This window comes from Enoplosus armatus, chromosome 15, assembly GCF_043641665.1.
Source record: "Enoplosus armatus isolate fEnoArm2 chromosome 15, fEnoArm2.hap1, whole genome shotgun sequence".
NCBI classification, from domain to species: Eukaryota; Metazoa; Chordata; class Actinopteri; order Centrarchiformes; family Enoplosidae; genus Enoplosus; species Enoplosus armatus.
Genome location: NC_092194.1, coordinates 15,241,148 through 15,254,672, shown reverse-complemented (window position 1 = coordinate 15,254,672; position 13,525 = coordinate 15,241,148). Strand labels below are relative to the sequence as shown.

At 41.3% G+C, this 13,525-nt stretch overlaps 3 protein-coding genes across 4 annotated transcripts; 2 read left to right on the top strand and 1 right to left on the bottom strand.

Annotated features, from left to right (window-relative positions):
* Positions 1–2,264: 2,264 nt before the first annotated feature.
* LOC139297833 (rab GTPase-activating protein 1-like) lies at positions 2,265–6,400 on the top strand. Of its 2 annotated transcripts, XM_070920638.1 has the most exons (8): positions 2,265–2,382; positions 3,017–3,097; positions 3,313–3,423; positions 3,776–3,880; positions 3,986–4,069; positions 4,184–4,255; positions 4,503–4,745; positions 5,879–6,400. In XM_070920638.1, exons 1-8 carry the CDS (start codon positions 2,272–2,274, stop codon positions 6,110–6,112), a joined length of 1,041 nt encoding a protein of 346 aa, XP_070776739.1. In that variant the 5' UTR covers positions 2,265–2,271; the 3' UTR covers positions 6,113–6,400. The 2 variants fall into 2 exon arrangements, with proteins under 2 accessions (XP_070776739.1, XP_070776741.1); XM_070920640.1 differs by lacking the exon at positions 4,503–4,745.
* Positions 6,401–6,847: 447 nt separating this feature from the next.
* ebi3 (Epstein-Barr virus induced 3) lies at positions 6,848–9,830 on the top strand. The gene is made up of 6 exons (XM_070920919.1): positions 6,848–6,944; positions 7,512–7,626; positions 7,747–7,849; positions 8,678–8,795; positions 8,947–9,110; positions 9,605–9,830. Exons 1-6 carry the CDS (start codon positions 6,851–6,853, stop codon positions 9,758–9,760), a joined length of 750 nt encoding a protein of 249 aa, XP_070777020.1. The 5' UTR covers positions 6,848–6,850; the 3' UTR covers positions 9,761–9,830.
* A 332-nt stretch (positions 9,831–10,162) lies between these two features.
* Positions 10,163–11,909, bottom strand: odf3l2a (outer dense fiber of sperm tails 3-like 2a). Its single transcript, XM_070920977.1, has 5 exons — positions 11,861–11,909; positions 11,377–11,487; positions 11,171–11,287; positions 10,854–10,995; positions 10,163–10,508 (listed from the first exon to the last, which is right to left on the bottom strand). The coding sequence occupies exons 1-5, from the start codon at positions 11,907–11,909 to the stop codon at positions 10,163–10,165; spliced, it is 765 nt and encodes a 254-aa protein (XP_070777078.1).
* Positions 11,910–13,525: the final 1,616 nt, after the last annotated feature.

Here is a 13,525-nt window from a genome sequence, read left to right as displayed (position 1 = left end):
TTTCATGTTTACAGACTCAGATAGATGAAAAGAAAGAAAGCATCCTCAGATTTCAGAGATGTGGGCAGAAACAAGATACTTAGGATCATGTACCATACTTTGTTGATCTTGAAACTTAAGTTTTGTATCTTATAAGCCATTATATCTGCTATACAGTTCAGTTACAAGATGCAGTGTTATTCTACAGTATATGCCTGAATCTATATATTTTTTAAGGAGTATTGTTGTGTTTGTGAGAGATGTCAGGGTGTTTTACTGAGTTTGTAGCAAATGTGAGTTTTCCATACTCTTCAATTATCCTTCCATCTTGATTTTTCTCTGCATTTTTGCCAGTTATGATACAACAGAGGAACACAGTGAGAAGAGAATGGAAATGTACATTTGTTACGGGAAATTCACTTTGAAATTGTCCTTAAATTTAGCTAAAATATGAAAAATGGTATAAAAAAAAATACAATGATTATTTAGTATAACAGATTAAAGACTATTAGTTAAAAGACATATAGAAGATATTTATTCAGTATATTCTCACACCACATTGTTTCCACTGAGCTGTGAGCTTCATTATCACATCTCCTAACTTTCCTCACCTCACATCCCCTCGTTGTTCAGACGTGCGTGCTAAATTATGTAAAGTAAAATTACTTTTTCAGTTAATTTAAGTGTCGACTCAGCATTGGTGTTCACTGCCACATAGCCAATATACTCACTCAACAAATGTGGTCCCCATAGTTTGGTGAAAGGGGTTTTAGTTTTTGTGTTCACCGGTTCTGTGATGACCAGTTTGTTGCACCACAAAGAGCACCATTGCTGTATCAGAACCGACCTGTTATCTTTAGGTTCCTTTTTCTTGTTCTGAATGTTGAAAAAAATGTATTTTTCAGATTTTTCTGTATGAAACTAGAGTACGTTTTGGTATCCCCGATACAGTGAGGAAAATCCACCAAGTTTCACAAAATGTTCCTTTGTTTTTGAGGAGGAATAAATGTTTATATCTGCCTGGACTTTTTTTTTGGTCTGTCTTCACTTACAATGACTCAGACAGTAGATGCACAGGATGTTGAAATCCCAGTTTCTGGTAAAAGAAAAAAGAAAAAAAGTACAATGAAATATAGCAGGAAGTTTTTAACCACAGAGGGTTACACAAAACAAAAAAACTTGAGTAAAATCAAAGACAGAAGTGAAAAGTAGCTGCATGTTGAAGCTCAAAGAAAGAGAAGTGAAACTGGGAAAGAAATGAATAAAAGTTAAATTGAGAGATTTCTGGAAACGAAGAGAAACTGCACCCATGACGTGAAAGTAAGGAAAAAGTGGGTGTCATTTATGGGCGGAGGTGCTGGATCCTCTTTGTTATTCTGCATTCATGCTGTGGCATTCTTTACCTGCCGGACCCGTTTGCTCTCCTGTCTGGCAGCTCAGCCCATGACAATAATAGACTGACGGGCCTGTGTCACGCTAACACCCCAGGGTGAAATATCACAAATACCACATCATTTACTCCCTCCTGATGCATCAGCAGTGTTTAGTTGGCAGTCTGGCAGGTTCACACAGCATCTGTTCGAGCCCGGGTGAGAGTGTGAGCAAAAAGAATCGAGGAAAATCAAAGTGTATGATAAAATGAATTATCGTGGGAGCTCATTATCACCAAATAAATCAGAATCAAGCAGGTGACTTGATTTATTTGAGAATGGTGTGTGTGTGTGTGTGTGTGTGTGTGTGTGTGTGTGTGTGTGTGTGTGTGAGAGAGAGAGAGAGAGAGAGAGAGAGAAGACAGGTGAGGTGATAAGAAAGGTGAGCACTGTGGTGGGTGTGTCTAAGGCTGTCGTTCTTTCACACACACTCTCAGGCCTCATATAAACCCTGTTGAACCTGTTACTGCCCATATACCTGTAACACACACACTCCTTCACCTGACACTGTGTGTAAGCAGCTCTGGCTACTACTTATTATGTGTTGGTGTGCTGAAGTGTAGCTTCACTTTACCTGTTGGAGTATCTCTCTCTGTTATTCACCTTTGGACCATAAGCAGAGCTACAGACTTTGTCCTGATCGTTTCCCGTTCACGCTGACGTGCCGGACTGACTTCTCGCCTTTACATCTCTGATTCACTCCAGAGATACTGTTCGTTCTGGCCTGATGGTGTGTTCAACGCTCCTGGTGGATTTTCTGTGATTTCTCTGATTTGAAATTGGAAGCTTCACCTGCAAAGGCAGTGATTATCTTGCGTTTGTGTGAGCGTTAGCGGCTCCTGGGGCTGCAAATCCAGGCAAGATGATGGAGGAGGTGTCCATGATGATGGCATATGATGCCCACGTTATGGACCGGATGAGCGAAGAGGAGATCCTGGCCTGCCTGGTGGATGAAACCGGACCTAAATTCTCAGTAAGACTCACTGCTGCATGGATGCATCTCATTACATGAGATTCCAGTTACTGTACAGGCACTTTTTGAGCACCACAACTAATATCAGCAGCTAAACCACAATGACAAACTAACTATTGATTAGATCCGAAACCATTGCATGATTCTAGTATTGGTACACTTAATGTAAAGCACCTAAAAACTTGCAGATACAAAACATCCTCACTTATATGTTAAAGTCACTTTGAGAGCAAAAAAACTGTACAATACTAGTAGTGGCAGCGACAAGAGCAGAACACAAAACACATTCCTCTGCATGACAGATATCTGATTCCAGATAGAAGGAAATTAATTCTGATTGCTCATTTCAGATATTTGAGATATGGAAATTGTCATTTCAGGCTTTAAAAGAATCCTCCCCTCCTCTATTATTCCCTTGTGTATCTTAAATGATCATTCCCTGATGTGCTCCGCTCCGCCTTATCTCAATCTTATCCCGATCTTGATCTCTTTTTGGGGGCCTGTTCTTGATTTGTCGCGCTCATGCAGCATACGGCAGCACCCAGATCTGTTTGGAGGAGATTTCTTTCTTCAGCTCTGTCAAATATGAAGTTGCTGTATTTCATTAGCCTCGACTCTCTCTCTCTCCCCTCAGGTCCCGACGAAGAAAGCTAAACGGATGGAAAGCCGGCTTCAAATAATGGATGATGAAGAAGACCCCATGGACAAATACCTGGTCAGAAACCTTTCACTTCAGAAACAGAAACATTGAAGTCACTCCACTGATAAGCTAGTCCACTTTCTGTCTTTGAATCTCAACTGTATCCCAATTAAATTTCCCAAAGCCACATTTTCTTTCTCTCTCTCTCTCTTTTTAAAATGACCTTGTTTCCCACATTTGTATTCTGCTGTGTGCAACCGGCCCTAATAGATTGTCTCTGTGTTTTGCAGAGGGAGAACCGTCGGCTTCAGCAGGCCAGCCTTCGTCTGGAGCAGGAGAACGACAACCTTGCCCACAGACTGATCACCGGCAAGGTCGCCCTGAGGAACGCCCTGGACAAGGTACGATTAGCTGCTGCCCTTCACAAAAAAGGGCCTAGGGGTTTGATTTGAAACTCACCTGCCGAAGGTCTCAGGAGTTCTCAAATATGGAAGAGCCTCTCAGGAGATGAACTGTAAACTCAATAAAACTGTCCAGCATTAGAATAGCAACACGTCAACTAGTCTTAAATTTCTTTAAAACAGAGCCAGCAGAGCTAAACATGGGGCCATTTTATTTAAATGAACATGAAGCATACAATATTATTTACATGGACTCTTTAATTAGCTTCTCCAGGATTATACAATACAGTAATTTATTAATTTTGTTGTAATTTCATTCATTCATTCGTATAAAATGAAATCTTCTCTTCAGGCAGAGGACAGAGTGGACGAACTCAGCAAAGACCTTCTGCAGACCAGACATCGACTGCAGTCTACAGAAGAGGAGAAGAGAGGGAAAGAGGAAGAAGCTGCGATGGTGAGATTGTTCTTCTATCCGAGGACTTTTTAAAACCTCACTGTCCTTATAGGTTTAATGTAATCCCCTACGTGCACGAGTAAAGGATCTCTTCTCTTCTTACAGTTGAAGGAAGTGTTTCGGAGAGAGCTGGAGAAGGCTGAGCAGGAAGTCAGAAGGTCGTCGGGTATCGTTGCCGACTACAAACAGGTATAGAGGATTAAGGATTGAGACTGTGTGGAATTAAGACTTACTGTACAGGTCACAACAGACATATAGATAAAGGATACGGTGATGCTTAATGATGCTCTTTCTTCTGCTCAGATTTGCTCTCAGCTGACAAACCGCCTGGAGAGGCAGCAGGCCGCCCACAGAGAAGAGTTAGATTCACTCAAGGTGAGAACAGCGCTCTTCCTCATCCTTCCTACTTCTATCTCTCCTTCTGCCTCTTTAATGCTCAGACTTGAACGCCGTGTTGGAGGAAATCATTTTGCAGCCCTCTCTCAAAAATCTGTTCACCCATTTCACGCTTCAGTTGGTTAACTTTCTCATTAGGGTTCATTTATAACAGCAGGTGTCACTGGTTTTTAATTGCTGGATGTCAGGAAAGTCACATGTTCTGCCTGTTTCTCCACCTTTGCAGAGTGCAGTGAAGTCTTGCTTGCACTGTCGAAACGTCGTAGAATCAGACGAACCATCCGCCTCAGCAGCAAAAGTCCACGGGATGACAGAACCGGCCCGGGATGAGGACAAGGAAGGTCCCAGGAAGGCAGAGCAGAGGAGAAACGACCAGGAGAAGGAGTCCCTCAAGGCCCAGATCAGGGAGTTGGAACAGGAGTTGGCCCAGACCAAACTCCAGATGGTGGAGGCCAAGTGCAAAATCCAGGTGAGAGCCAGACCCATCAAACGGGCACACAGCACGTGTAAATATTCGGGCATACAGTCGCCAAACTGTATTTTGGGAATCCAAGCAGGAGATATCCAGGTCAAATCACAGCAGCTGATCATGTGTTGAATCTTCAAACACACACAGAGGGCTAAAGGTTTTTACTTGTGGATACTTCCCTGGGAATATATTCACCGTCTGGCTCTGTGTCTAAGAAGCAAATTGTTTGAACTACCTGCTCAACTTTAAATCAATAAGGAGAGATCAACTTCAATTGTATGAGAATATTCATTGAGGTTTGCAACAGAGGAAGACTTTGGCTATTAGAGCCCATTGATGTGAAGCATCCTCATTAAATGTAGGCCCATGTGAAGATGGGAAATAGGACAGGATTCCCCTGAGTCTCCACGCTGATGGTGAAAGAATCGCATCCAAGGACTGATTGGCTTGAAGCACTTTATTATCTTTGGTGCTAAATTTAAGTGCTAGGAAAATATATTAAAACTGTTATTAACTGCTTTAAAGTGTAATATTCCTGTAATAGTATTTCAATGTACTTAAAATAACTATATTAATAAGAAATACTACTTCAAGTATACGTCATTGTATTTCTTCCCATGCAACAATAAAAAACAATACATAATAGTGTTCAATTAGTTTATTTATTATTTAAAAGTATGCTTTGGGCAGTCTAGATATAAACACAGTTACAATTTTCATATGAGGTATGCTTAATGGATTAACTCAAGAATTTCACTTTTATTACACTTTGCACTTTACAAAAGACTTTACAGTAGTAGTATTGAAATTCACTTAAAATAAGTATGCTCTAACAGTCTCTAATCGTCTACTTCAGTTGGAAGTTAGCGTATTCTTGTATATCATCAGCTTGTTATTTAAAAGTATTCATTGATCAGTTTAATTATAAGTACAATAATGTGGATTTTCGTAACATTGTTAGTTAATGTACTTCTTGGATTGCCTTAGAGAATTCATTTTTGTTGAACAAGTTTTGTCAGAGGAATACAAGAGCGTAAACAGTACGATTGCACAAATCTGGACTGAAATTAATTTTCTGTAAAGTAAATTTTCCTGCTGCATTTCTCACATCTGCCTGTTTTGTCCTTGAACAGGAGCTGGAGCACCAGAGAGGAATCCTGGCCAACAACCTCCATGACGCAAAGAACAGCTGGATCAGCAAGGCCCTCACCTCCCTGCGGACCTCCAGCGGAGGGGGACTTCACAGTATTAGCATACCCAGAGATGGAGCTCCCACGGTGGGCTGGAACCTCCACGCCAGCTCCCTCTCTGGATGGAGCGCCAAGAAGCTGTCGTGGCCTCACAGAGACAATCGAGAGAATGTCTGATAGCTTGGACTGTGAATGTGCAGATAAAATTGGACACAATAGAAGGATCAGACCTGGATCAAAGTATTAATACACACTGTTGTGTACAATGTGTATTCAATGCTGTAGCTGCTATTTCTTGTTTTGTGCACTGGAGGGCAGTCTGGAGCACAGGACGAGCAGTGGAGAGTACCCGAGAGCACATACAGGTGCAGTACGACATGTACTCTCTTGTCTGTTCACCACTTTCCAACTACTGTAAACATGCTGTATTTATATTTGTAAACCAGATCCATGTGCCACATGAGTTTTTTGTATGTAATTATTTTATTTGTAAACAATATAAATACAATATTAAAGAAAATATGGCACCAACTTTTTGTCGTGTGTGATGTAAGGAAACCTGACTCATAAATAGAGACGCAATTCAAAACGGGTCTTTCTGAAGGAGGTTTTCCTGTGATACACCACATTCACTGTTCCTCTTTCATTATGACCACGCCGGCTTTTAAAGTGCCGATCAGACACGATCAGCACTCAGACGCACAGAGAGAAGAGCCGTCGGCAGGCTGTAACACAGTTTGTTATCTCTGAACTTTGACATGCAGAATAGAGTAGACCATTACAGAAAGAAACAGAGCAAAGAACAAAGAATCCAATAGAGAGCCACTATCTTGCATAAGTGAGGGTTGACTGCAATATTTGCAAAGCTATTCAGACAAACCACACTCTTGTAATAATTTCACACTGGTGGCTGCGATGGCTGGCGGTGTGTGTGTCGCTGTGACTCTCCTCATGTGTGCTCTGGGAGGCCAAGCGCTGGACCTGCTGAGGGCAACTGCAACATCAGGGTGTGAGTACTGATCTGAGTGGTAATAAACTCACAGCTGAATGACATTTAATCAAGAATCCAAAACCAGAAAACACAATTATTCTTTTATAGTAATCTGACTCTTTTTCACTCTTTGTCACAAAGACTTTGCTGTTGTTTTTAAAGGCTTCTCATATGCTGTCGTTGTGTTAATCTTCCTGCACCTGGAGAGGACTTTTTGTGCTCTATTAGTAAATGATTATGATTTTATTGAGAAGTAATAGATTTTCAAAAATGATGATAGTCTGTCTGTGATGCTGCTATTACGCACTGAAAGTCACACCTCTGTTCTGTTCTGAGTGGTTGTAGAGTCATTTTGTCAGCATTTTTTTCCTTTTTTCTTAGATATTTTCATTTATATTTTATTTATTTTATCTAATATTTAATTTATTTTACCTTACAAGTGACAAGCAAACAAGAAAAAAAGGGAATTAAATAAATAAGCAATTATCTAATACTAAAGCAGACCCTTATATAGAAGCAATACAAATAGTTTCTGTATTTTCTGCTCTGCTCATGTTGCACATTAAGTGTAATTTCTTCCCACAGATGCTCCCCCCCCTCCCACAGTGCATTGCTGGTGTGCAAGCTATCCAAACGTGACTGTTTGCTCCTGGCCTGAACCTCCTCACTCTCCACCAACACACTACGTTGCCACCTACAGGTACATCTGATGTGTGCTGACCTGAAACCGCTGACACCTTTCACTAAAACAGACTCCAGCTGTCAAGTGGCATTAAGGAGCTCATTAACATGTGTGTGAATGTGTTTGTGTGTTTGTCAGCGAGAGACACAGACAGGCGGTCACCAAGGAGTGTCACCTCATCCAACCTGGCTCTTCACCCTCTCTCGCTCCGACATCAGCATCGTCATCCTCATCTGAACGGGTACCAGCTTTGTTTACCTTTGCAGCAGATACACTGTACAGTTCTGTACTGCACTGCACTGTAATGTACTGTACTTTAATGTACTGCACTGTACTGCACTGTAACGTACTGTACTTTAATGTACTGTACTGCACTGTACTGTACTTTAATGTACTGCACTGTAATGTACTGTACTGTACTTTAATGTACTGCACTGCACTGTAACGTACTGTACTTTAATGTACTGTAATGTACTGCACTGCATTGTACTGTACTTTAATGTACTGTACTGCACTGTACTGTACTTTAATGTACTGTACTGCATTGTACTGCACTGTACTGTAATGTACTGTACTGTACCGTACTTGAATGTACTGCACTACACTGTACTGTTCTGTATGTCGGGCTGAAGAGGGGATTTCCAAAACTCCCTCAATCTGATCTGATTTTAGTCAAAATGAAACAGACATCGACTGAAGTGAATATTATGATAAACATGCTCACATTTAATTTTATGCTGTAATGTTGATCCAAAAACTCCATTTCCAAACTTGTCACAGTGGATCAGCAAAGTTTTTGGAAAACCCCAACTCACACTTCTTGTTATATCTTGTAATAGACCACAGACCAGTGAACAACATGTCAGTAAGATAAGATGAGCAGCGTTGCGTGTTATAATGGGAATTCTCTTTGTATTGTTTATGTTTTTACTTTTATGTCCAAGTGTTTTCATTTACTGAGGATTTCTTTCAAATTGAGACATTAAATATGCTGAAAAATATATAAATAGATTATAGAAACTACAAATAATATATATTACCTAGCATCACATATTACATCTTTTTTCAGCTCTGGCAGTGCCAGCTGCCCAACCTGAAGCTTCTCACCGACTACATCTTCAATGTCACAGCCGTTTATTCTGGTGGAAGCAGCTCCCATCTATCAAGTTTCATGTTGGAGGATATAGGTGAGAACTGAAAATATTAATAATCCAATCTAAAAGTACAGAGTGATTGAAACTCAGTATTGAGAGACAACTAAGCTTGATATGATAATGTAGCGCAGACGCTTTTGTTTTTATTTAAATGTCCTTTCTTTGTCTGTCTCTCTGTCTGTAGTGAAACCAGATCCTCCCGTAGACATCCGGGTTTCCCCTCATAACGTCAAAAGCTTGTTGGTGAAATGGTCCCCCCCCCCTACTTGGGCTAACCTGGACATCCTCCCCCTAAAATACCAGATACTGTACCAGTGGGAAAACAAGGGCACCCCAAAGTCTATCAATGTAAGAACAATCAGAAGTTCAAAATTACCTAAAAAAAAGTTTCAGAAAGTCCCTTCATCTGTGGACATCCTTAATTTGTATTTAATTAATTTTACTTGTTTAGTTTTAAATGTAAACATATACACAATAATAAATCTTATAGTGTTTAGAATTAGGTCGCTATTTTGGGAAATATGCTTATTCACTTTGGTGTTTGTTAGTGAGCTTTAGGTGCTGGTAGGATTTTTATTTAACCTTTAAACAGAACCAGGCTAGTGGTTTCCCTCTGTTTCCAGTCTTTCTGCCAAGCTAAGCTAACCCAGATATTTAAAGGACAGCGTGGCATCAATCTTCTCATCTGACTCTTGACAAGAAAGTGAATAACTGTATTTCTCAAAATGTCAAACAATTCCTTTGAAAATCAATTCATTCAAATAAAGCCATTGTGTTGTATTTTGAAACTCCACATTAATATGAATGATTTTTAAAAATATATCATACATTTTCTCCTCCAGCTGGGTCCATTTGAGAGCACCATGGTTGAGCTGAAGGGGCTGATACCAGGACGGCCCTACCTGCTCCAAGTGTGTGCGAAGGAGCTGCTGGGTCTGGGCGAGTGCAGCGACTGGAGCTTACCTGTAAAAATCACCATACCAAGAGCCAAGCTGTAGAGGCTGCCTCTCGCTCCCTGTTTCATTTAGCCATCGCCTTTTAAGCTAGCAGTGAAGTAAAACTGAAGAACTGCAGACCAGTAGTTTTAGCTGCACAAACAATGCAAGCGATAGTTATTTATATTTTGTTTTATTTATAAATGAATAAATGGATATTATCTGTACAGTTTACAATCGCCATTTCCTTTGAACATTTTATGTAATTTTTGTAATACTGTTGGTTTGTGTTGGTTGAGTCGTTTGGAGCAACTGATAATACAGTAACCATACTGATCAGTTTTTAACAGTTCATGACCCCTTTTAAGACACATTTTACTATCTTTTTAATCATTGTGTGGCAGCTCTACATTTGCGTGAAAAATGGAATAAAAACAAGGCGTTTGTATTGAATCCGCAGTCCTGTCAGTCAATGACATCCACCACGAGTGGGGTGACAAACTCAGAGTGTCTGACACCCATAGTGCAGGACGGCGGTTTGGGGAGGTGCAGGTGAAACTTCTCCGGGCTGTATGTGCCGGGGCCAGGAACAGCAGAGGAGTAATTAGGCCTCTTAGTCCGGCTCTGCAAGGAGAAGGAGGGCTGGCGCTGGCGGTAAACGTCCGGGTTGATGCTGTTGTATTTTGCTGGCCCAGGGCTCATGGAGAGGTCTTCCGAGGGAGCTCCGACCTTCCTCCGGCCTGAGAAGCTGAAGCTGGCACTGGAGGGTTTATTAGGAACCTGGCAGCCCAGCAGATTAGGAAGGCTGTAGCTGGAGTGAAGAAAACATGTGTTAAGGTTGAGCTTCAGAGACTTTTCATTTTAACAAAGCCCCAGTCATTCCTACTGAAGACGAACATCTTTAAAAATAGTTCATAAATATATACTTTTTAAAGAGCTAAATGATAACCTGAAAGAGTTAAGCACTGCAAATGTTACTCAAACAGGAGTGCTTTTTTTGGGAACTAATACACAAATATAAATTTGGTTTGCAAAGACATAATATGTGGGATTGACTCAAAATAAAGTAGTGTTCATGTTCATCATAATGAGGGAACATGGTGTGTTTTTAATAGTTTTGGACAACAGTAGAGCTTTGTGGCACATACGTATTCACCTGTTGGGTGCTGGTACAGCATCCACAGAGCGGTATCTGGTGCGGCTGCCGATGGTGTAGGATGGCGGCCTGTGGTGAGCATTGACAGGCGGAGCCTTCTCTGGGCTGTAGGCCCCCGGCCCTGGAGTCTGGAACAGCTCACCTGGAAACATGAAAAGAAATTGAAATTGGCTTTCTGCAGTCCACTGATTGGATGATTTACCCAGCATCTGTACATATATATATATATATATATATATGTTTCCCCATAACCCTGAAGGTTGAGCAGATAAACAGACATATACTAGCAGTAAATAAGCAGTTTGTATTACCTTTACTCCCTGTACGCCTTCCTCTGCCCAAAATGGAGTAAGAGGGCGTTTCCATCCGTCCAAACCGGGTGACCTTGGCGTCAATGTGGTACCTTGGTCCTGGGCTAGAGTCCACAGAGACCACTACAGAAAACACAACCATAATCTAAAGACACCTTTAGACACTGCAGACAAGTCGAACAGATCTTACAGATTAATATATAACGACTCACTGGCACTGCTCATGCGGCTGTGGAAGGTATAGGCGGGGCTGCTGGGCTTGGTGAAGTCATGGTTGATGTATCCAACTGTAGGGGGCAGAGCATAGCGTCCAGGGCCCGGGCCTGACAATGATAGGAGGAGGAGGAGGAGGAGGAGGACAGTGATTAAAATGATGCAACAGATTCAGCTCCGAGGAGCAGCAGCAGCAGCAGCAGCAGTATAGCACTCCCACCGCTCTGCTGGCTTGGGCTGTATTGTCTCTGATGGTTTCCATATGGAGCTCTTTGACTTATTTTCTATGGTTATGCATTTTAACGTTCCTCCTCTGCTTGTTTGGGAATGGATTCTAAACAAAGTAGAAATCTCAAACAAGTGTGCAGCAATGGCTGTATAATGCTGCGAGAGATTACATTGCAGAAACAGTTCAGTTATAATATAGTCCATATGGATGCACACACACACACACACACAGGCCTACAGATTTCTTACACTGACCTCTTTCTCTAGCAGAGATTATTGGCCGTTTCTTCACCACCTCCTGCATACTCTGCCAGCCTCTTTCTTCCTTCTTCTTCGTCCTCTTCTCTTCCTCTTTCTGTCCTCTGTGACTTCAGGCACTTCCTCTTTTTCCTCTGTGTGGCTCTCTCCAGGTGATCCGTGGCCTCCTGGGCTGAATTATGCATGACCATGAGGTGAAGAAACCCAATCTTGACCGACCGAGGCCCTGGGTACGGCCCAACCTGCTTAACCAAAGGTCCCCTCGGGACAAAAGGTTTTCACAACCAGGGCCAAAAAGTTGACTCTGTCAAGGCTAAAAAGAGGACAGCCAGTGATTGTTTGGGACTGAGATGTCTTTTAAAGTTAAATGGAGAACAAAAGGATGTGCATTTAACGTATAGATTAAGAGGGAAACTGTTTTCTTAAAGCATTGCAATGATAATCATGTAACATGTAACATAGTTCATTAGTCACCCTATTCCGAGGCATTAGGTTACTACAACTGAACTACAGTAAGTGTGCTGTAACTAATAGCATCTCAGTACACATGCTATTAAAAATGAAAGGACTTACACTGATCTTATGTTGCAAGTGGATATTTGACAAGCAATGAAAACTGTGGCGTATTCAAATTTTGACCGGCTTTTTGTTGCTCAGTGAATATATTTTAGATCAGTGCAAGATCTCCAAATGATTCATTAGCTGCCGAAGTAGCTGGTAAGTAAATTTAGTAAGTTGATGTAACAGTCTTCTTCTGGGAAGGAAAACAAAAAAAAAACCAAACAAGCTTTTAAATACTGAAAAACCCCACCAGGGATATTTCAGCTCTTTCTCTTCTATTGGCTCTATTGGCTGGTAAATGAGTTAATAGCCGAAACTGATCAGAAACTACTATAAGAACATTTACTCAAGTACTGTGGTTACTCTTTACAATACTATACTACTTTGCACTTCTAATCCGCAATATTTCAGGATAGAGATTTCTTATTAAACATTTGTTCTAATCATATACTAAAATAATGACGGGGGGGCTGAATCTTATATTTCATTTTATAAAACAGCAAGACCCCAGCGTTATGCATATTTTCTTTGGACTCTCCCCTTTACTGCTATGCTGCTACCGCTGGGATTGAGAGAATTTTAGGACCTAAAAATGGGTTTGAATCCAGAAAAATGTTGATAGAACTCCACCATATTCCATAGTAGGCTACTTCGACTGTTAGCTTAGCACCCAGGTAGCATCTGAAGTGTCAACTGTGGCAGAAATGCCCTGAGGACAATTAACTTTTGGCAAATACGAAGATGTTTGCTTTCCAGTGTGAGAAACTCAGGCAGAAATACGCCCTCTTGCTCTCCACTATTTCTATCCCTGAGCGAGCACAGATGTAACTAAAGCCTTTAGAGCAGAGCCATGACCAAGTTAAACCCACACTGGTTAAATATTGAGTACCAGTGACTCTCAGTAACAAGACTCTGCTGGGTCACCAGCAGGAGAGGAACCCACTACGCTGACAGAAAACACAACCACTGTCTTGAGTTGCCTGATAAACAGTGAAATAATGCAGCAAGCAGTGAGAGATGCGTTCAAAGACGTAACTCACTGCTGTGGGATGAGATGCAGCCTGGATTCATTACAGAAAGTATGTGTCAAAGATGTCAGCC

What these genes read in the sequence shown, in the direction of transcription:
- odf3l2a (XM_070920977.1), bottom strand. Translation starts at nt 11,909, where the DNA reads ATGCAGGAGGTGGTGAAGAAACGGCCAATAATCTCTGCTAGAGAAAGA. An exon ending in AATCTCTGCTAGAGAAAGAG is followed by an intron (nt 11,488 to 11,860) that starts GTCAGTGTAAGA and finishes TATCATTGTCAG; the next exon opens with GCCCGGGCCCTGGACGCTAT. An exon ending in CAGCCGCATGAGCAGTGCCA is followed by an intron (nt 11,288 to 11,376) that starts GTGAGTCGTTAT and finishes TGTTTTCTGTAG; the next exon opens with TGGTCTCTGTGGACTCTAGC.
- ebi3 (XM_070920919.1), top strand. Translation starts at nt 6,851, where the DNA reads ATGGCTGGCGGTGTGTGTGTCGCTGTGACTCTCCTCATGTGTGCTCTG. An exon ending in GGCAACTGCAACATCAGGGT is followed by an intron (nt 6,945 to 7,511) that starts GTGAGTACTGAT and finishes TTCTTCCCACAG; the next exon opens with ATGCTCCCCCCCCTCCCACA. An exon ending in CGTCATCCTCATCTGAACGG is followed by an intron (nt 7,850 to 8,677) that starts GTACCAGCTTTG and finishes ATCTTTTTTCAG; the next exon opens with CTCTGGCAGTGCCAGCTGCC.
- LOC139297833 (XM_070920638.1), top strand. Translation starts at nt 2,272, where the DNA reads ATGATGGAGGAGGTGTCCATGATGATGGCATATGATGCCCACGTTATG. An exon ending in AAGAGGAAGAAGCTGCGATG is followed by an intron (nt 3,881 to 3,985) that starts GTGAGATTGTTC and finishes CTCTTCTTACAG; the next exon opens with TTGAAGGAAGTGTTTCGGAG. An exon ending in AAGAGTTAGATTCACTCAAG is followed by an intron (nt 4,256 to 4,502) that starts GTGAGAACAGCG and finishes CCACCTTTGCAG; the next exon opens with AGTGCAGTGAAGTCTTGCTT.